Source organism: Dendrobates tinctorius, unplaced genomic scaffold (assembly GCF_039654945.1).
Source record: "Dendrobates tinctorius isolate UK_male_01 unplaced genomic scaffold, ASM3965494v1 ptg000098l, whole genome shotgun sequence".
NCBI classification, from domain to species: Eukaryota; Metazoa; Chordata; class Amphibia; order Anura; family Dendrobatidae; genus Dendrobates; species Dendrobates tinctorius.
Window position 1 is genome coordinate 11555220 of NW_027361766.1, and position 23738 is coordinate 11578957.

The window sequence follows — 23738 nt, forward strand, 5'->3', positions numbered from 1 at the left end:
CACACAGGTTTCAACAATGTGTCTCACGCCAAGCTGTGTGCTATTGTTAACATAGACTGAAGGTTTTATCACCTGACGATTATCATTGTCAGGACTACAGCAGCATGAGCCCTAGTCCGATTCCGCCCATCGTATGATAAGCACCTTACTGTCTATAGACTATGTGTACACTGAGTGTCTGGTGTGGGTGGGGTTAGCTTTCTCAGCTCTGCTCCGATTGTGTCAGAATGGCTGCACCCAGTAAACTAAGTGATACATTGTTGGATTCAGCTTCTTGTTGTCTACATGAGACTCCTCTAAGATGAGGTGGCAAAAACCTTCCCTTTAATAAATGACAGACAAAAATTAGAGCAAAACATAGTTTATAGGTTTTACTCATACGGGGTTTACCATTTATAGGCATATCAGTGCCATCATGCATTAGTAATAGTATATCATATAGTCCTTGTAATTTAGTGTCACTTGGAGCATAGAACATTTTAAGTAGCCAACAGTCCAATGGATTTTCTTGAATTGTACTGCAGCAGTTTTCCCACAAGAGAACCATGAAAAAGTTAACTTCCTGTTCTATGTTTTTGGGGTACACGATAGAAGCATCCAGTTGTATTAAATAGCTAAATAATCGGACTACTTCATGAGGTGCATAGACTGGTATGATAACAAATACAGAATCATCTGAATAGAAGATCGTTGTATGCCGCTGTATCTTGAAATTCTTTTTGGTCCATTTAGCTTTTTAAATAGACAGTTGATTTGGCAGTCTTCTCATAATCATTTTGTGTTGTCTTCTTTTAGATTCCTTAGGTTTTGTGAAGCATTTATCAGATATTGGGTATGCGGGCTGGAGATGCAATTTGCCATTAGAAAGGAGATAAAGAACAGCATCTTTATAACCTTGGCAATAAAAATTATCCAGTGCCTGTGGAAACAAGATAAAAACGAAAAACTGGATGAACTACATTTCATTAAAGAATCTTCTAACATAACATGTGCGAGTATTGATACACAGTACTGTGCAAAAGTTTTAAGATGTGGAAATCTAGCAAGGTAAGAATGTTTTCAAAAACAGAACTGATAGTTTTAGTTTATTTTTATACATTTATAAAATGCAAACTTAACTTAATGAACAAAATGAATCAAATCATTATTTGGTTGTGACCATTATTTGCCGTCAAAATAACACGAATTCTTCTAGGTACAGTTGCAGAGTTTTTGAAGGAACTGGGCAGAGGTGAGGGGAAGGGTTGTTCAAAACATCTTGCAGAACTACCAACAAAGCCTTTGTGGAAGTCAACTTGTACTAATCCTTTTGCCTCTTCATGTAATCCAACACAGACTTGACTATGATAAGATCATAGCTCTGTGAGGGCCATATAATCTCTTAGAGGACTCCTTGTTCTCAACCCTTTCACGACCTTGGGATATTCAGTTTTTGCATTTTCGTTTTTTGCTTCCCTTTTGCCCAGAGCCATAACTTTTTTGGCTTTTTTGATGGCAGTTCTTCCATGAAGACCACTTCTGGCCACGTTGCTGCCAATTCTGAGCTCATGGTGTAAAGGGGTGAGATATAATGTCCTTCTTGCTTCCCTTCCTCTAATTGCTGTTGATTTGCTAATGTTTACATATTGCTAATACTGATAATGTATATGTTGAGTGCTTGCGGTCCTGCTACATATGAAGATGTATTACCGCTAACTTTACTGGTACTGCCACATTTTTATATGTGTTACCATGCTCTTGAGACTGTGGGACATTAGAGGAGGGCACTTTAGTAGATAGTTCTTATACATAGGGTAAGTGTAGTTCTGTTGTGGGCCACTAGATGGGGGCATAATAGTGGGCCTTATAGGTATAGCTGATAGGTTGTTTACAGATGTTTACAGAGGGTTAATTGTAGGAGGGACTGGTGGGTAGTTAGAGAGAAGTTTTTAGGAAGTTTAGTCAGATGGGGCCAGGGTGCCCTAGTGTCCACATGGGCTATAGGCCCGGACAGCTTGGCAGCCACGCAACGTTAAAGTGCTGCAGCCCACATTACCCACGGCCACTGTCTGTCATAGCAGTGGGCCAGAACAGGAATGGAAGGATGTGGCGACTTATCACCTGATCACCTGGGAAGATGTTTTTAGAGTAGGAGTCGGTTGGACTGAGGAGATGAAGAAAGTTGGAGCTTCGACGAGATCGGTACAGACGGGCCGGATGCTTTACCAGAGGTAACCAAACATGGTGACTGATGATTTCGAGTCTGGGGTGAAACAAGCAGAACGAATTGTCATCATGGCAAGGTCAGGCCAGGAAGGAACTGGGGAGCAGTCTAGGATGGTTCGGTCCGGGCGTGTACTGCACAGAAGCGACAGCCAGAAAGGGAAAGATGAGGAAACAAGTAAATGTCACGATGTAACAACTGTGGATGTAACGTGTGACGTATTCAGTAAAGAAAATGTTAAAGTTAATTTGGACTGTGTCTCCATTGCTGGGATCGCCTGGAAGTGGGACCGTCATCGCCTGGGAAGCTGTATTTGGAGATGCAGGTATGCTGAAGAAAAGAGTACAGTTTTCTGTATGGGAAGGACTGGACATAGATGTTGCAGTAATTCAGGTCACGAATACAGTCCTGTCCCTCCCTTACAATGGCACTGTTGGACATCTTCCGATTTTGAAGGAAAGAATAATGTGTCTTTCATCTGCTGCACTAAGTTTCCTTGGCCAGCCATTGTGTCTAAAGTCTTCAACGCTGAAACATTCAGGCAGACGCTTATCCCTCATGCAATACTGTCTGATTGGCTCCAAATTTATGCTGCAGCAGGACAGAAACCCTAAGCATAGTTCTTAATGACATTGGCTCTAACAAAACAACAAATCATGTAAGCAACAATTGAAAAAAAAAATGATTCCATCAGTAGAATCAACCTTTCCAAGTCATCTATATGGGCATGTACTGTAGATAATAGAAAGTTCAAGAAAATAATACCTTGATATTTGCGATCTTATTGCTTATTCCAGAGAAAACCAATTTTTTCTTAATATGTAAATGAGCTATTAAGATCTATAGACTGAAGACAGAACCCCCCCTAGTGTTAGACACAAAGATGAGGAGAGCAGACTGTCAGTCATTACATGTCTAACACTTGTAACACCCCCTTTTATTTAAAATAAGATCTGAAGGCAGATTCTCAGGGAGATCTGTGTTCAGCCATAGATCTTAAAAGCTCATTTACGTATAAGAAAAAGATGGATTTCTCTGGAATAAGATATTGGATCGCAGATACCACCATATCACTATTCAACTTTCTACAGTAGAACCTACATGCCCATGTAAACTGCTTACGAGGCTTGATCCTACTGACAGATGCCCTTTGAAGTGGATGGACTACATAAGGACACCATACGGTAGTGGCATGTCATTGAGGTATCAGATACAAGTTGGAAAATTTTGTTGACGTGTTTTCAATGTGGTTACTGGGATTGTCCACTTAACGACCGACACGTGGACAAGCACCTGTGGCCAAGGATACTACATTTGCCTGATGGCATACTTGGTGAACATTGTAGAGGCTGCGGCTGAGTCCCACTCTGGCACAGCACATGTGCCTTCAGATACAAAAGATTGCCATCCCTACTTCTATTTGGGTTTCTTCCATCTCCTACAACAGTTTATGCACCCCCTCCTACTCCTCCTCATCCTCCATCTCTTATGTGCTATATCAGAGCACATTGTCCTCATTTCCTGGAGCTGGAAGCTCTGCAGCACTGCCTCAGTGAAGTTGCAACAGGTTCTGCTGAAGCTAATTTGTCTAGGAAACAAACTATACACCAGGCATGGTTGTGTGTGATAATGACCGTAACCTGGTGGCGACTGTGAAACTTGGCAAGCTCAAACACGTGCAATACTTGGCCCATGTGCTCAACTTGAAAGTTCAGCGGTTTCTGAAAACCTATCCAAATTTGCCAGAGCTTCTGATCAAAGTACGCCAAGTCAGCGCCCATTTCCACAAGTCAGCTACAGCTGCAGCTGCTATGGCAGTGCTGCAGCAGTGCATGCCAGTGCCAGCTCACTGATGTGCGACGTGACCACTTGCTGGACCTCCATACTGCACATGCTGGCAAAGCATTGTGAGCAGCAGAGGCCAATTGTGGAATACTAGCTCTAACACACCCGCACATAACAACTAAAGAGTGGGTATGGATGTCTTACATTTGTGCAGATCTCCAAGACTTTGAGGATTCCACAAAGATGGTGAGTGGCCATAATCAGGGCAACAATCCCGCTACTGTGCCTACTTAAACAGTTGCTCCTGAAAATTAAACATAAAGCTTTGCATGCAGACCAGGTGGAGATGGAGGAAGACATGAGACAGGGAGATACTACCCAGCCTCATCTCATCTTGGGAAACAATGAGAAGGAGGAGGAGAAGGAACAGGAGCTGGCTAGTACCCACACAAGCTTTGTCCCATCTCTTCTACTTGGATGGGCTGAGGAGGGGAATGAGGAGGAAAAGATGGAGGAGGAGGAGGTGGAGAGTAGTTATCATGGTGGAGACAGGGAAGTGTTAGCTGTAGGGAGCTTGACACATATTGCTGACTATGTACCGCTGCATTTCCGGTAACCCTCGCGTTACATTCATCTTTGACAAAAAAAAGAGCACTGGTTGTTTACCCTGCTAGACCCACTCTAAAAGTAGAACCTTGCATCTCTCCTTCCTAAGTTGGAGAGGTCCACTGAAATGGTGCTATACCAGAAGGCAATTGTGGAAAAGACAATGCTAGCTGAAGGGGGCAAGCATCCTTGCCCAATGAAGGAGGGGAGGAGAGGGAGACACACGCCAGGTACAGAAGAGGCAGGAGTACACTGTCAAAGGCTTGGGCCAATTTCATGAAACCCTCCCAGTGGTCCAGGCTCTGATGACCAGGTATTTTTGACAAGGAGGGAAAAGTTTTTAAGGATAGTCAAGGAATACGTGGTCGACAAAACCAGTATACTCTAATTCCTCTGTGACCTACAGCTATTGGGTCTCAAAGCTGGACATCTGGCATAAGCAGTCCCTCTATGTCTTGGAGGTGTTGTGCTGCCTTGCCACTAGTGTTTTGCCCGAGAGGGTTTTCAGTGCCACTGGGGTTGGGGGGGTCATAACAGACAGGCGCTTTCACCTATCAACAGAAAGTGCTCACAGGCTCACTCTGATAAAAATGAACAAAGACTGGCTTAGCCCTGACTTTTCCACACCACCAGATGACAGCAGCGCATAAAATGTTTTCAATCTTCAATATTTCAATGAGGCCCGCCAAATGTTGCCTTCAATGGTCTATGGATGACTGAATGACTCTCCTAATATTTTTTTCTGCAGTGCAAAGCCTTTGAGATTAGATTAGAAGTACCACAACTACACTTTCTTAATATTTTAATGAGGTACTACAGTTGGTGCCTTGAAGGGTGTATGGATGACCTGCTTGTTATTTTTTGGCAGGCTTTGGAAGTTCCGGAGAACAGAAACAATTTACATTTTGATTAGCGCAAATCCCCTCAAAAATGACAGCCATTTTTTATTTTTTACACATTGCATCAGGCACATAAGTCTGACAAGACTTTAGGCGCACCAGAGCAGGCTTCATAATGCCTTGCGGCCATCACATCACGTGGCATAGAGAAGCCAATCAGGAGGGTCTGTAATAACCTGCATGAAATCCTAAGCAGGGAATGCAGCAGCTATTTAAGGGTGATTATAGGATAGAGAGATGGTGTCAGAGCTCACAGCTCAGCAACAGAGACTGAAAATAAGGAGGTCTAAAACATTAGATAAATACTCAACCAGTAATGTATTGGATACCAACAACACTGAAAAAAATAAAACTATTTGTCTGGGAATAATTAATGCAATGATTCAATTGATAGGGGTAGAAAGAGATAGAGAAAGTGGTAGCCACAGTGCCAGAATCAGTGTGATTGATCAGTGATATGGTGTGGATGGCCTCTATCCTGCTGTATTTGCATTACAATTACACATTTTTTCTTAATTCTTAATGCACTAAAAAGCAGAAGCAAGACAGTACAAACATTTTCACAAAAAAATCTGAAATCAGCATCAGACTGTGATCTTGCTTGTCAAAATCTGTACTGAGATTTTATGAGAAAACATTTTGTAAAGGGGAAGTAATGGGTTTTTTAAAAATTTAAAAGAACATTTCCCTAAATCCAGACTAAAAACGGAGATTGTCAACCTCACCAAGTGTGTGTGGCCCAAAAAATTTTTTTACACATCTGTTTCATTAGTCATATTTTATATCTGTACATGCCCCACAAATACAGGGTCCTAATGCAGGTTCTGTTTTTGCATATCTGTGTTGCTAGCCTAAATTGAGAACTGTGCATGCCACAATTATACAGCAGCCTACTGCCACATTTTTCTTTCTGAACATTTACCTACACACGTAATCAAAATTGTTGGTACCACTCGTTTAATGACAGAAAAACACACAATGGTCACAGAAATATTATTACTCTTGTCAGATTCAAGTTAACTCAAAATTTTTTGAAAATGATACATAGTGGTCTTCTATGAGCCCTGACCTAAATCCTATTGAGCATCTTTGGAAAGAGCTGAAACATGGCGCCTGGAAAAGGAAACTTTCAAATATGAGACAACTGGAGCAGTTTGCTCTTGAGGAGTGGGCCAAAATACCTGTCGAGAGGTGCAGAAGTCTCATTGACAGTTACAGGAATCGTTTGATTGCAGTGATTGCCTCAATAGGTTGTGCAACAAAATATTAAGTTAAGGGTACCATCATTTCTGTCCAGGCCTATTTCATTAGCTTTAAATTATTTGGAAGCATGGTTGAAAAGCAATGTCTGAGACTTTCATTTGTTCATTTTCATAGATTTTTTATTTATTATTACTTTTATCAGATTCAAGTTATTTCTGTCACCATTGTGGGTTTTTCTGTCCTTAAATGAGGGGTACCAACAATTTTGACCACATGTGTAACCACCTAGCATTTCTTGTTGCATTCTTTTTGGCAAGGGCTAAAAAAGTTATCAAAATTGAATTGTAGTGTTGCACAAAATGTATAGAAAGTGAAAAAATGGTAATGGCAATGAATAGGGGTAGTGTACTACCTAACACAGGCCATAATTGGCCTCCTCTGCGTCTTTCAAGCTTATTAATGTGAAGACAGTGGAGGGCATTATGGAATATAGGTCACGTTACTCGTCTCAGTCATAGCAGGATGATGTTACCTCTAAGAGCAACCATCAGTTTGAGTCAGTGTTCTGTACAGAACAGTGTATGATCCTAAGTTACTAAGATGAATAATTTTTGGAACATTTTTTAATTAACCATGAAAAGCTGGTCAGTGCACTGTGTCATTAAATGAGCTGTTGGTTACTACAAGGTTAGCGTTGGTTCTATGGTGAGGTCACTTTGGATATGTTTAGGCTAAAGAGATTGAAAGGAGATAGATCCAGTCTGACCTCGGCGTGTTATACACCTCATATTAGGGCCACTGATGAACCTGCGTATCTTGGAGAATTTGCCATGAATAGAATTTTTGCAAAAAATTCTCCGAACCTGGAAGATTTGACCATCTGTAGGAACCAGGGCAAGGAAAAAATTATATTAAGCTTATGCTTGCATAAAATCTGTAAAGTCACAGGTTATTTAATGAATAGGGACCTCCCTGTTCTAAAATTCATAGGGCTACATATAGATATAATAAAAATAAAAAAAAAATACTTACATCAGTTGGAGGTGGGAATAAAGAATAGATCACTCTACTTAGATTCTGGACCGAGAGCTGGAAACTGGTATTAAATATCTGGATGCATAGATGGCTGGCAGGGCAGTCTCTGGGACAAATGTCAATCTCCCCTGTGAAGGGGGATATCGTTATTATAGACTTTAAACCAAACAATGGTTGGAAGTTTGTGAGTCCCCCATCAATGTATCTCTATTGGAAGGAAAAGTAGGGAGAGATAAAAATTAATACCACTCATGTACTATTGGGCCTTATTACAAAAATTGTTACAGACTTCTCCTCCTACCAAGTGCCACAATGTCATGATTATAATTATTTGTAGCTTGCCGACTTAAAGGGAACATGTCATCAAAAAAGGGGTCTATTGTTTAAAATCAAGATTTTGTTTTAAAAATTTATTTTTTAATAAAGTTTTGGCATTTTTTCCTAATATTACAATGTATATTAGAAATAAAGATTAGAAATCTCACAATTTTCACACTGGCCACTGGGGTCTATTCTACACTCAGACTTTTCAGGAAATCCATATGTAAGTAGCCACAATGAACAAACTTTGACCTGATCTTTAGCATTTAAGCATTTGATAAGCATGTGCAATAATGATTGTAAAGGGAAACAAACAAGGATAAAACTATTGTGATCAGTGGATCCTATGTTATCAGCTGAATACACAGGGGTAGTCAATGTAATCTCACCTGTGATAAGGCAAATGATGTAAAAGCTTCCTGAAAGGGCAGGAAGTATGAGTCTATAGGCCCCTTTACATTTAGCGATGCACCAGTGATCCCGACCAGCGATATGACCCGGTCAGGATCGCTGGTGCATCACTAAATGATCGCTAGTGAGCTGTCACACAGGAAGATCTCACAGCGATGCAGCAGCGATACAGCGGACAATACTTACCTTTCAGACGCGGCGATCCTGATGTCCTCCGTCCGCGTCCACGCGTCGCTCGTCGGCGCCAGCAGGAAGCCCAGCAGGAAGCGCCCGACGAGAAATGGAGCTGCACGATCAGCGATGGACAGCGGGGGAGCCGGTCAGAGGTAAGTATCACACAAAGCGATATCGCTAGCGATATCGCTGCTGCGTCACCAAATCGGTGATGCTTTAGCGATATAGTTAGCGATATCGCTATGTGTAAAACCCCCTTAAAATAACCACAGTGGCCAATGTGAAAATTGTTCGATTACAAATTTTGTTTTTTTTAATAAAGATTGTGATAAAAAAAACATAAAACATGCTGCCAAAACTTTTTTCTTGTATTTGGTTCAAATGCATTACTTTTTTTTTACAGTTTTTTTATGTCAAATCTTCTGTTGGCGTCTTCTTGAAAATCCCTTTGACTAACAAGAATATATTTACATAGAAGGTACAAAAAGTCCTATCTCAGGATGATATGGATGAGAAGAGGCAATTACATCAGGCAAAATTACATCTTTATGGTAGAAGTGTCAGGTCCCCGTTATCATTTTGTGGGCTGTTTTTTCGCTTAGAGCCGAATTGTGTTATATGGATAATAGTTTGATACATTGCCAATATTTGAAATCAACCTCTCATTAACTCATTTGGACCCAGATCACATAAAATTACAACAAATAGTTGCGGCTGATGTATGGAGCGGGCTCAGGAAGTGAGAATGCGCCATACCCGGTAGAAGCCGGCTGTGTTACACAGCCGGCATCTGTCTGTAACTATGGCTGGGCTTTATAGGAGAACCATAGTTTAATTTTGTACCACAAAACTGTGGTATTGCAGTATACAGTATAAGCGATCAAAAGTTGAACTGCAATAACTGATTTTAGTAGCTGCACTCTCACAAAAATGTAATAAAAAGCAATCAAAACTATGAATGTATGATTAACTGGTAACAGAAGAAATATAAACTGAGTGCGCAAGACGCGAGCTCTCTCAGAGCAGCACTGACGGAAAATTTTTTAAAAGTTACAGGTCTCAAAAAAAGGGCAACACAAACTTTTTTTTAACAATGTTCCAAATTTTTTCGACCTTCAAAGTCTAAAAAAATTCTTATAACTTTTAGTATAATTGTGCTTTGAAGAATCATGTTGGCGGGACATTTTTACTGCATAGTGAATGAAGTAAAACCGAACCATCCAAAAAATATGTTTTGCACAATATCTTGATTTAGACAACAGATCATTTTCTCTGTTGGCACATCCCCGTTATAGTTAGGTTTGCATTAGAATCCATGATTTGCTCATGAAACGATTAGTACAGGATTATAAATGGTTGCTGACTTTCTATCAGGTTATTATCTATGCTCCATTGATGAGAAAGGGGGTGAACTGCAATACCACACACAACCAGCAGACTTGTGTGGCACTGTTTTTGAAAAAGATAGCCATGTTTTCCTATACACTGACAATCAACAACATAAGGTGCTGTCATGGAACAGAATAAGTACAGTAATTACCATGATGAGCAACTCCTGCAAGTAGTATCATCATAATAACGCAGTACAGGCAGGAACAGCTCCGATTAGTCTGCAGGGCAGTCAGGCATTATGCTGGTTACCACATAGGTGCCGTCAGCATTATACATACATCATTTCTCATTATCATTATACCTCCTCAATTAAGAGTGAACAACTATCCATTAGGAAAGTGAGTATAACCTAATTCCCTGATGTAACGTCATCTGAAAATGAATTTATAAAACCACTCAATCAATAAGTATAGAACATGTCAGAATATTAAATATAATCCCATATGCTACTATATTTTGTACATAAGAAAAATCAGCTTTACTTACCACTCCCTGGAATGTCGGTGGCACAAACCCACAATAAAAAGGAATAAAACAGCTGCAGATAAGAGCCTGTGAAAACAACCAGTGACAGCAGATTGACTAAACACCATACTATGGGACTGTCAGCTTGTCATTTGTTCAGTACTTCTGTAATAGGAGCAGAAATACCAGACTAAGGGTATATGCACACCTTGTGTTTTTCATTGCATTTTTTGGCAAACTGAACGGGATTCCTAAAATTTCATGCACACATTGCCTTTTCCTTCCTTGCAAATCTGCAAAATATACATTTGGTTCAAGGTTTTTGTTTCAGATTTCATCCACATTAATGAGTGGGAAAAAATCCGCAACAAAAACGTATGTAAAAAAGCAACAAAAACAGTGTTTTTCCTGATAGTGATGCATAAATCTCTTCTGCAAATTCTTAACCTGGATGCATGCCCCAAGGACAAGATCATAGAGGCGCATGAAAAATCGTCCGAATTTCACCCAGAAACCGCGGACGATTTTCATCTGTGTTGTTATCCATGAGTTTGTATTTTTTCATCTGTGCAACATCCATTTTAAAATGTACATGATCGATGGGATGCAAAGATTGCTATCATTTAGGGTATGGGCACACAATCATGAATTGGCAGCGCTTTGGATGCAGCACATGTCCGCTGTGTTCAAAGCGCTGCAGTCTATTAAACGCAGGTGAATCCGCATGTGATCACTGAACCGTGCGGATTGGCTGCGTCCGATACGTTGTACGGGTGAAATTTACAGTGGGGGAAAAAGTATTTAGTCTGCCACCAATTGTGTAAGTTCTCCCACTTAAAAAGTTGAGAGAGGCCTGTAATTGACAAATAGGTAGACCACAACTATGAGAGTCAAAATCAGAAAACAAATCCAGATTTGGCAAGATATAATTTGCAAATTATGGTGGAAAATAAGTATTTGGTCATTAACAAAAGTTCATCTCAATATTTTGTTATATATCCTTTGCTGGCAATGACAGAAGTGAAACATTTTCTGTAAGTCTTCACAACATTGGCACACACTGTTGGCGGGATGTTGGCCCATTCCTCCATGCAGATCTCCTCTAGATCAGTGATGTTTTGGGCCTGTCACTGTGCAACACAGATTTTGGAATCCCTACAAAAGGTTTTCTATGGGGTTGAGATCTAGAGACTGGCTAGGCCACTCCAGGACCTTTATATGCTTCTTACGAAGCCACTTCTTCATTGCCCTGGTGGTGAGCTTGGGATCATTATCATGCTGAAAGACCCATCCACGTTTCATCTTCAATGCCCTTGCTGATGAAAGGAGGTTTGCACTCAAAATCTCACAATACATGGCCCCATTCATTCTTTCATGTACACGGATCAGTCGTCCTGGTCCCTTTGCACAGGAACAACCCCAAAGTATGATGTTGCCACCCCCATGCTTCACAGTAGGTATTGTGTTCTTTGGTGGAAACTCAGCATTCTGTCTCCTCCAAACACAACGAGTTTTGTTTCTACCAAACAGTTCAACTATGGTTTCATCAGACCATATGACATTCTCCCAATACTCTTCAGGATAATCCGAATGCTCTCTAGCAAACTTCAGACAGGCCCGGACATGTACTGGCTTAAGCAGGGGGACCCGTATGGTACTGCAAGATCTGAGTCCCTGGCGGCATGGTGTGTTACTTATGGTAGCCTTTGCTACGGTGGTCCCAGCTCTATGCAGGTCATTCAATAGCCCCCCCCGTGTGATTCTGGGATTTTTGCTCATCGTTCTTGTGATCATTTTGACCCCACGGGGTGAGATCTTGCGTGGAGCCCCTGATCGAGGGAGATTATCAGTGGTCTTCTATGCCTTCCATATTCTTATTATTGCTCCCACAGTTTATTTCATTACACCAAGCTGCTTGCCTATTGCAGATTCAGTATTCCCAGCCTGATGCAGGGCTACAATTTTGTTTCTGGTATCCTATGACAGCTCTTTGGTCTTCATCACAGTGGAGTTTGGAGTGTGACTGAGGTTGTGGACAGGTGTCTTTTAAACTGATAACAAGTTCAAACAGGTGCCATTACTACAGGTAATGAGTGGAGGACAGAGGAGCCTCTTAAAGAAGAAGTTACAGGTCTGTGAGAGCCTGAAATATTGCATGTTTTTAGTTGACCAAATACTTATTTTCCACCATAATTTGAAAAATAAATCTTGTAAGATCAGACAAGGTGATTTTCTGGATGTGTTTTTTCATTTTGACTCTCATAGTTGTTGTCTACCTATGATGTCAATTACAGGCTTCTGTCATCTTTTTATGTGGGCGAACTTGCATAATTGATGGCTGACTAAATACTTATTTTCCCCACTGTATCTTGTGGACACTCTCGTCTCTGCAAGATAAATAGACATGTTGCAGTCTGGAGAGACGCGCTGCATGTCGGTCTCCACGGGTGATCCGCGGGTGTCTGTGGATGTGTAGTGGGCATGGGATTTCTTGAAATCCCATCCACTATGCTGTAACATCTGGGCGCTGCGGGTTGGAGACTGCGCAAGTACACAGCGTCCAACCCGCAGGGTTTACTGATCGTGTGCACATACCACTTGTGTGATTTATATGAATCCTGTATTATTTAAGTAAACAATGTGTTATAATGTCTTTTATTGTTAAAACTTTTTAAAATCCTTAATAAAAATTACAGTTATAAAAAAAATGTACATGATCAAATACATTTCCAAACTGTGTCTGTAAAAATTGGATGCAGTGCGATTATGCATGTGTGTTGGAATAGTGCTTATTTTTGTATATATTGCATCAACTACAATTTACTAGAATAGTGCATGAGTTTCTGTCTCCAGTAGTAGTGTTATATTGCCAATCACTGTTAAAAACAAACAAAAATAAGACAGGAAATTCCTGTTCCCTCACTGTGTCTTTGTGTGTGAGAACAACAGTGTACTAAGGATCTGTGCACACGTTTCGGATTTTGCTGCGGATCCGCAGCGGATTTGGCCCTGCGGATCTGCAGCAGATTTTCCTGCGTTGTACAGTACCATTCTATCCTATGTAAATCAAAAAATGCTGTGCACATGCTGCGGAAAAATCCACGCGGAAACGCGTTTTTTTTTCCGCGGCATGTCAATTCTTTGTGCGGATTCCGCAGCGTTTTTACACCTATTCCATTATAGGAATCCGCAGGTGTAAAAACGCAGGTGAAATACGCACAAATATTTCAGAAAATCCACAGAAAAACCGCACTAAATCCGCAGGTCATTTTACCTGCGGATTCAGCAAAATTCGCAGCAGAATCCGCAAGGTGTGCACATGTGGCGCCCTGTGTCTTTGCCACCACAAAATGGTCAAATATGTACTCTGTTGCATGTGTTTTGTAAATGATGGGAATTATGCTTTCTCTGCTGGAGACAACTGCACACACACAATTTTACCTCACTCCCTTACTTCCCTGAAGCTTAGAGCTTTGGAGACATACCCTAACTGGGAGGGGTAGGTGCCGAGTTGTTGTTCTGTCAGGAAGACGGTGGAGAGAAAATGGAGAACGTTCCTGGAGCAGTAACATGTGCTCCCTCCCGAAGCAATGCTGAGAAGAATCAGGGAATCAGCCCCTAGACCATCTATGCTTTTAGAGTCAGGTGGTAAGCTGAGAGACTGTGTGGGTTTATGCAAACAACAGTGGAGTGTCTTCTCCCAAGAGAACTACAGCAACAGAGGATCAGTGAAGGATTGTGCATCAAGAAACTTGTGCTTCACACAGGATTCAAGCTGCAAGTTGCCGGGGGGAGAAAACACAGTGAGTAGGTGGCTGTACTGGAAGTTTCAGACTTCAGGAAGCCTTGGTCCCTGAAGGGATTATAACAGCAGGAAGTTTACACTGAGTCACAGCAGAGAGAAGGATAACTCCCATCTTGCAGAGCAGACTGTAAGCCTGGTGAGAAAGTTGGATTTATCCTCTGAACTGCATCTGAACTTTAGTAAATGATAAAGTGACTTTCCTTGTCTCCTGCCTTATTACTCCATGCCATCTACTTTCATCACAATCTCTGGGGGCCAGCCCTAGTTGGAGGGGGTTAAACACCTGCACTGCCATCACCATCTATCCCCAGGGTTCATCTGCAGTGTTTGCTATCTTACAGTTGAACACTCCAACTGCCATTACAAATTCTTTTTTTCAAATTTTTTTTATTTTTACTTTATTTTTCAACCCCCATTTCACTGTCCCTGGAGCAAAGGCACCGGGCACGGCTGCCACCCCCTGTGACCTCCTGAATCTAACGCTGCCCGGCCACCTGACTATTCCGCTCTGGGCGAGACAAAACTTGGCATCACGAACAGGATCCTGTGCGCCTAAAGTCCTACAGGAGCAACGACCTGCAGCAATTGAAGCGGTGAGTCGCACCCCTGCAAGGGTTAACTGGGGGAAAATGTCTAATCCCGGCGATGCTCAGGGTGCAGCAGCTGCAGCTCCCATATTGCCGCTCACCATGCCTTATGTACCGGGTGCGGCATGGCTGCCACAGTACACTGGCGAATCGCACACCTTAAGTGACTTCAAGGAGAAGCTGCGCAGCAGGTTTGAAACTTACCTTATGTCAGAGGAGAAAAAAGTCAGCTCAGTGGCGCTGCTCAGAGAGAAGTTAAATCTTGGCCAGCAACTGATAAAAAGACTGTAAAAGACATTTTTGCTAAACTAAGGGATACTTTTGACACCCGTACTGTTTCAGAAATAAAGCAGTGATTTTTCAGCTGCAAACAGAAATCACAGAACACTGTTAGAGACTATGCCTTAAACCTGCAGGAGGCGCTGCGGGCCATTAAACAAATTGATCCAGACAGTGTAAGAGATGAGAACAAAATGCAGAAAGAACAGTTCATTGAGGGCCTTTTGTCTGATTCTAGTAAGGCTCAACTGTGCATGATATCATTGCAGAACCCTGACATGGACTTTGTTCAGTTTAAGGACAGATCCATCCGTATCTTAAAGAGTCTACAGTACCTATGCTTGCTCTGAGCCAGTTAAACATCCAGCAGTTAAATACCAACAGGGGCAGTATCCTCAACCCAGGTGCCTGCAGTACAGCATGTGCAGACTCCAGTTGATGATTCTACTGCAGATTTACGGCTGCAAGTGCAGGAACTGACTAAAAGTGTGGCTGCTTTAAGTAAAACTGTTCAGACTCTCCAGACTTGTTCCCCCACAGAGAGGATCCAATTAGCATCGAGCCCGGATGATCTCCCATGGCGATGGCCAAAGAGGATGCCACAACAGCAGCGACGACTGACCCACACCGGCAGGAGATCCACAGACCGATTTGACCCTTCCGGAAGACCCATCTGCAGACGGTGATATAAGGTTGATCTTATCGAAAGAGAATGTCCTTTAAATGGGCGACCCCTGGGGCTGAGGACCAACCCTCAGGAGTAAGACAGTCTGGTCCAACTAACTGGAGAAACAGGTATGTTGGAGGATGTCCACTTATACCCGTGGTAGTGGATGGTATCCCCTTCACCGCCCTCATGGACACTGGATCACAGGTAACCACAATGCCCCACACACTGTACCAGAGATATTGTAGAAAAAAAAGGTATCCAGCTCAGGAAATAAAATCAAAAATCTTTATTGAAACAAATAAAAAAAAGCTGCTTGATAGTGCTTGTAGTGCTCTTAGTCCTCAGTTTCAAAACTGGAAAAAATTGGAAACTGAGGACTAAGCACTACACGTGTTCGAAACGCGTCCAGTCATTCAGGACATTCCTTCCTTCAGTATATACTGGTTATCAAGCAGCTTATTTTTTAATTTGTTTCAATAAAGATTTTGGATTTTATTTCCTGAGCTGGATACCTTTTTTTTCTACAAGTATTCAACATCAAGCAGAGACGCTTCCTTGCTCTGACAAAACAATTCTTGTGCGGTGTGGACATCAATATAAGGGTGAGCTGAATCTACTTTTTTCTAACCAGAGATATTGGTCTGATGCTGATTTCATTCGACTTCCTGATGGTGACTTGTCATTAATAGCAAGTAATGGTTAACCACTGACACAGGTGGGGTACAAAGAGGTTGTGATTAAAGTGGGGAAAGTGGAGCTCAAAGCTCAAGGTCTCATGGTGGTAGAGGTGGAAAGAGGAGAATGTCAACCTATCATAACAATGGGCACAAATGTGATTGAAAATTGTTTAAGTGAGGTCATCACCATTTTGCAAGATATAGCCGAGTCGGCCCCATACAAAGAGCAGCATGCCCTCAATAAAGAAATCAAGGCCCTTGTTCAACAACAGCAGGTGGAGTTAACTGGTGGAGAGATTGGTAGTGTAAAGGTACTGTCGCACTTAGCGATGTACCAGCGATCCCAACCAGCGATATGACCCGGTCAGGATCGCTGGTACATCGCTAAGTGGTCGCTAGTGAGCTGCCACACAGGCAGATCTCACCAGCGATATCGCTGGGTACGGGGGTCGCTACTTATCTGTCACACTAGGCGATCATGTGTCCTCCCGCCCGGCTCCACGCTCGTCGCTCGTCTCTCCACAGGAAGCGCCGCAGGAACCTGATGATGAGAAACAGTCCTGGACGTTCTCGCGTGATCAGCGATTACCAGCGGGGGAGCGGGTTGTAGGTAAGTATCAGACACAGCGATATCGCTAGCAATATCGCTATAACGTCACAAGTTATAGCGATATTGCTAGCGATATCACTTAGTGTGACAGTACCTTAAGGATGAGCGATCCCAACTCCATTATGCTTCCCCCCAGGAGTGAGACTCTCATCTGGTGCAGAGCAGCCATAGGCATCAGAGGACGGGACTACCAAGCCCTCCTTGAGCCAGTCCATTCAGATAGCAGACCTACTGCGCTGACGGCCAGGGGGATTGTTGATGTTAAAAAAGGCAGGGTTCCGGTACGTGTTCTGAACTGTGGGGAGGAGGAAGCACGCTTGGCCCTTTATGCAACCGTAGCCAAACTATTCACAGTCAGCAACAACGATATTCAGGCTGTAGAACCCTTGGATCCGTCAGAAGCGACGGATGGCAATGGCTCTTCTGTTCAGACGGAGGAATGGTTCCAAAAGATACATGTTGGCACCGACTCCACTCCTGTACGTCAGAAGAATGGAGTACAGTGGGTGGTACAAGAATATGAGAGGGTTTTCAGTAAGCATTCCTTGGATTTTGGGCAGGTAAAAGGGTTTCAACATAAAATCCCCACTGGAGATCACCCACCTATCAAAGAGAGGTAACGTCCCGTACCTCCAGCTCATTATCAGTGTGAAAAAGGTATGCTAAAGGAAATGAAACAAGTAGGGGTAACCAGGGATAGCTACAGTCCTTGGGCAGCTCCCCTGGTGTTAGTCAAAAAGAAATATGGTACCATGCGCATGTGTGTAGATTAGAGACAACTTAACAAAATTACTCACAAAGATGTATACCCCTTACCGTGCACAGAGGAGTCTCTAGCAGCTTTAAAATCAGCTAGGTACTTCTCCACTCTGGACTTAACCAGTGGGTACTGGCAGGTTCCTGTTGCTGAGGCAGAAAAAGAAAAAACTGTGTTCACTACTCCTATGGGGCTATGTGAGTTTAATTACATGCCGTTCGGATTGAGCAGTGCCCCTGGGACCTTTCAGAGAATTATGGAATGTTGCCTGGGACATATGAACTTTGAGACTGTGCTATTGTACTTGGACGATGTGATTGTATATTCCAGGACCTATGAGGAACATCTGCAACACCTGGCAGAGGTCTTTGAGGCGTTGTCTAACTTCGCCTTAAAGGTAAAACCATCTAAATGTCATCTCCTAAAGCCCAAAGTGCAGTATTTAGACCATGTTGTGAGTGCAGAAGGAGTAGCACCCAACCCAGACAAAGTGACTGTCATCAGAGACTGGCAGGTACCTACCAACATTCAAGAGGTCATACAGTTCCTAGGCCTAGTGGGATACTACAGAAGCTTTATTAAAGACTTTACTAAATTGGCAGCCCCCCTTCAAGACCTCTTAGTTGGCCAACCCAAAAAGGTCAGAGGCAAGAGTCCGCTGATAGAGTGGAATGCTAGGTTGGATGAGTCATTCAACAGCATTAAGCAAGCACTTACTGGAGAAGAAATCTTAGCGTATCCAGACTATGATCAGCCATTTATCCTGCACACTGATGCCAGCAATGTTGGGTTAGGAGCTGTCCTGTCTCAAGAGCGGCAGGGTAAGGAGAAAGTCATTGCTTATGCCAGTTGGAAGCTTCGTCCTACTGAGAGGAACACTACCAACTATAGCTCCTTCAAGTTAGAATTCTTGGCTATTGTTTGGGCAGTGACCAAGAGGTTCAAGCACTATTTGGCCTCATCTAAATTTACCATCTATAAGGACAACAGTCCGTTAACCCATCTGGAGACCGCCAGGCTAGGCGCCTTGGAACAAAGATGGATGGCTCGGTTGTCCATTTATGAGTTCGTCATTAAATACCGAGCTGGCACTAAAAACGCCAATGCTGATGCCTTGTCCCGTATGCCAAATGCTCCTGATCCAGTAGAATATCTAACAGATCTGGAGGAAATAGAGATGCCGGCATTCCACCGCCACGGTGCCTCCCAAGACTCTAACCTCGTGACAGGTAGAAATCTTGCCGTTCATGAAGTTTCCCTTAATCCACTACCCCACCATGGTTGGTCAGAGACACAGAGCAGTGACCCGGCTATATGTATTGTCAAAGAACTCCTTGGTGAAGCAGATTCTTCTCCAGCTCCTGAGGCACCTGCAGATGTCCAACAGTTGTGGAAAAAGAGAAAGAAGCTGTTCCTTTTTGAAGGCAAGTTGGTCCGAAGAGCTATTAACCCATGAACGCATGAACTGGTATGGCAGATCGTGGTCCCCAGAAAAGACGTGCCTATGGTCATGGAAGTTTACGGCAACCAAGCGAGACACTTTGGTTGGAAAAAGCTAGAAGTAGTCATCCGCGACCGCTTCTTCTTGACAGGTATGAGACGTCTATTGAACAGTGGTGTAGGGAATGCGGCCCATGTAATCTCAGAAGAAAGAATTCTGCCAATCAAAGGACCCCTTGCAGCCCATCATCACTAAGAAAACCTCTGGAATTGGTGGCATTAGACCACGTGCAACTATCCCCAAGCCGATCAGGGTATACCTATACCTTAACAATAGTAGATCACTATTCCCGTTTCCTAGTGGTCGTTCCGGTGAAAGACTAAACAGCAAGAACAGCTGCAAAGGCATTCCAAGAATTTTTCTGCTGACCCCATGGCTACCCAGATCAAGTTCTGACAGACAGAGGTCCAGCCTTCGAAGCAGAGGTCTTCCAAGAATTTTGCTTCCTCTAAGGATGTAAAAAGATCAGAACTACACCATACCACCCACAAGGCAATGGTCTTTGCAAAAAACTGAATCATCTGGTAATCAATTTATTGCAGATCCTACTACTAGAGGAAAGGAGCCAATGGCCTGAGAAATTGCCTGATTTGACTGAAATGTACAATCATATCCCAACCAGCTCAACAGGATATGCCTCAACTTACTTGATGCGTGCACGGCCAGGACCTAGAAATGGGAGTCCTAACTCCTGAAACCATAGCCAGCCAATTGGATACTGACTGGAACACAGAAAGACAATTGCAGTATCAAAAAGTTTAGCAATGTGTAGAGGAAAATCCTGCTCAAGCTAGGCAAAAACAGGAAAGGAACTTTAATAGGCATGCTGTGGCAATCCCCTTACCACCAGATGAACAAGTGTTAAAGAAAAAGAGAAGAAACCACAAGTTAGAATACTATTGGGAGGCCCAGCCTTACACTATTCAACCATCTAGCTATGACAACAGCAAAGTGTGTACCATCTCCAAAGAAGGAAAAAGGTATACTACCGTATCCAGAGACAATCTGAAAGTGTTATGAGTCAGGTTCCTGCGTCTGCTCTGCAGGAATCCAGACCCTTACATTCTGCGGTCTCTTGCTCTTTATCTACCGCAGAGGAGATTGCCTTGCAGCAAATCTCTCCAGGGGCTAAGTCCCTCTGTCCTCCTACTGAGTATGCTCATGAGACGGTTTCCCATTGGAGATCGGGAGTCATGTGCTCAGGTCCTGCTCCAGATCTCATTGGTCCATCTCGGTGATCTGGAAGCTTCCGGAAGGTCCCGGCTGCTATAAAAAGCGCACATGGCCGTTCCGCCATGCGCTAGTATAGACTATACTGCTATGTGTGAATGGTGACGGATGTATGATTCTGGTGACTGACTTATTATGAAACCTCTTCCCTCTGATATTACGCATGTAGTTAGGGAATTAGTTCAGTAGTCTGCGCCAGTCTGTGGCAAGCCTTAGGCCACTGTGCACACCACACCTCTGCACTAGCGTCCAACATAGCCTGCTTTGTAGCTGTGTCATCCAGCGCCAGTGTTCTGCGCCGCGCTGCAGTTGCAGCCCTTCTTGGCGTTCGCAGTGGCAACGCCACACACACGGCAGGTATAGACGGACGCAGCCCCTCTGTCTTTAGTTCCTGCTCCTGTGACCTTATACCGTGTGTGCATTTACCTGAGGCCTGTGACTCTTACAGGCTCAGCCTTTTGTATGTTTTTGTTGCGGCGCCTCTGTGTGTGAACAGAGCCCGCTCTGCGCACTTCAGGTGAAGTTGAACCCGTACGCATTATATCGCCATATTGCTCGTCTGCCATTACTCAGCAGCGGTTGTAACACCTACTGCACGGTGGACCCCGAGCGACAAACGCACTATATTATTATTTTTATTTAGTGCGTTCCGCCGTTCCTAACATGATGCTTTATCTCATAGTCTAGATTCCATTTCTCCTCCAGAACCTCCATCTTCCATTATTCCTCAGGGTATTGTGGTGTCTATGGTAACATCTGAGCTAGAAGAGGAGATTCCTGAATCTCAGTTGTTGGCTCCTTCTACTTCCCTAGGGTCCAAATTATTCCATTTTAAGGGGCCATCCTGGGGTTATTGCCACAAGGAAAGCCATCACTAGACTTTGTTGGTGGCCATCCATGCATACTGTACGGATATTAAGGATTTAAAATCTGGTTATGAAGTCTGCGCACAAGCCAAAATCAGTCATAACCGGCTGGCTGGGAAATTGGCTCCATTGCCTATTCCAGAAAGACCATGGACTCATTTGTCCATGGATTTCATTACTGATTTGCCTCTGTCTGATGGGAAGACTGCTGTTGATCGATTCAGCAAACAAGCTCATTTTGTTCTTTGTCAGGATTACCTAATGCAGAAACACTCTCCGTGTTTTTCATCTCTCATATTGTAAGATTACATGGGATCCCTCTGAACATTAATAGGGGAGTACAATTTGTGCCTAAATTTTGGAGAGCTTTTTGCAATAAGCTAGGGATTGACTTGTCATTTTCATCTGCATATCACCCTGAAACCAATAGTCAGACTGAGGGGACAAATCAATCTTTAGAACAGATTTTAAGGTGCTTTGTGACAGCGTGACAGGAGGACTGGTGTTTGTTTTTACCTCTTGCCGAGTTTGCTTTCAACAGTCGAGTAAGTCAATCTACCGGAACCTCACCATTCTTCTGTAACTATGGTTCTCATCCCCATTTTGGCAAATTTTCTAGGATTAGCTCTGAATGCCCTGGGGTGGAGGTCACCGTGCAGAGACATGGGGATATCTAGAGGGAGGTTCAAAAGAATATTGGGACTGCTCAGATTCACCATAAGCGAAAGGTCCATAGAAGACAGTCGGTGGGTCCTGCTTTTAAGATTGGGGATAAGGTTTGGTTGTCATCTAGGAACATTAGACTTAAAGTGCAGTCAGCGAAGTTGGGTCCAAAGTTTATTGGTCCATATGGGATCCTAGAGGTGGTCAATCTTGTTGCATTTAGGTTAAAGCTTCCTCCATCCCTTCACATCCCTAACGTATTCCATAAATCCCAATTAAAAGGAGTATGCCCATTCTGCATTGTCTGCCTCATCACCGCCTCCTCCGATTTCAGTAGACGGTGGCCTGAAATAGGTTGCTCAGAGGGTTGTGGATTCTTGGAGGGTACGTAATTCCCTCCAGTACCTCATCCACTGGAGGGGATATGGACCAGAGGAGAGATCCTGGGTCCCTGCTCGAGATGTGAAGGTCAATCGGTTAGTCAGGGCATTCCATGTAAAATGTCCTGGGAAGCCTGGGGGTCCGGTGGCCCCCCTAGAAGAGAGGGTACTGTCACAGTTCCACCCCTCAGGGTGTCTAGGATGCAGTTACTGACAGCATGGCCATCCAGTCTGGTTCAGGGGTGTGCTGAGATGTCAGTGTGTCTATTGACAGCTCGACTAGCCAATTTGTGACTGGGAGGTGTCGGCAGTCTCCAGGTGTTCACTATCCCAGGTAAATGCCATGGCCACTTATCTGAGCAGCTTCTCTCAGACCACTGCCAAACGTACATTCATCTTGTGAGGTTTGTGCTTTGTGCTCCCTGTGCCTTGAGTTCTATATGCTTGATATGTTGCCTGACGTTGGACTTTGGTCTGACTATCCAGCTGTTCAACTGGTTCAGCTTTTATCCGATATCCTCCCGGTACTCTGACCTCGGAATGTTACCTGACTACGTTTTTGTCTCTACCTTCTGTTTATGACGTACCCTCCTGGCCTCTGACCTTGGACTCCTTGACCGCCCTGACTCATGGCTTGGCCGCGAGAAAGTGACTAACATCACAAGAAATATATTTTTTGCCATTTTGGCTACTAAGAGCATACAGTTGTACTCAAAAGCTTATAAACCCTGGCAGAATTTTTGCTTTTTTTGGCCTTTTTTCAGAGAATATGAATGATAATACCAAAACTTTTTCTCCACTCATGGTTAGTGGTTGGGTGAAGCCATTTATTGTCAAACTACTGTTTTCGCTTTTTAAATCATAATGACAACCCATAACATCTAAATGACCCTGAGCAAAAGTTTACATACCCTGGTGATTTGGCCTGATAACATGCACAGAAGTTGACACAAATGGGTTTGAGTGGCTACTAAAGGTAACATCCTCACCTGTGACCTGTTTGCTTGTAATCAGTGTGTATGCATAAGAGCATCTTTCATCCAGCCACTAACATTTCTGGATTGTGAGTCATGGGGAAAGCAAAAGAATTGTCAACGTATCTATTTGGAAAAGGTAGTTGAACTGAATAAAACAGGAAAGGGTTACAAAAAGATATCCACAGAATTGATAATGCCAGTCAGCAGTGTTCAAACTGTGATTAACAAATGGAAAATCAGGG

The 23738-nt window shown here is 43.1% G+C and overlaps 1 protein-coding gene across 1 annotated transcript in view; it reads right to left on the reverse strand.

Moving 5' to 3' along the window:
- Nucleotides 1–356: 356 nt before the first annotated feature.
- Nucleotides 357–23738, reverse strand: part of LOC141099179 (omega-hydroxyceramide transacylase-like) — a 64506-nt gene continuing 41124 nt past the window's right edge. The window contains exons 4-6 of the mRNA XM_073587321.1: nucleotides 10516–10581; nucleotides 7729–7938; nucleotides 357–919 (exon numbers count right to left, since the gene is read on the reverse strand). Coding sequence (XP_073443422.1) covers nucleotides 737–919; nucleotides 7729–7938; nucleotides 10516–10581 — 459 coding nt within the window. The 3' untranslated portion in view covers nucleotides 357–736. The remainder of the gene's footprint in view (nucleotides 920–7728; nucleotides 7939–10515; nucleotides 10582–23738) is intronic.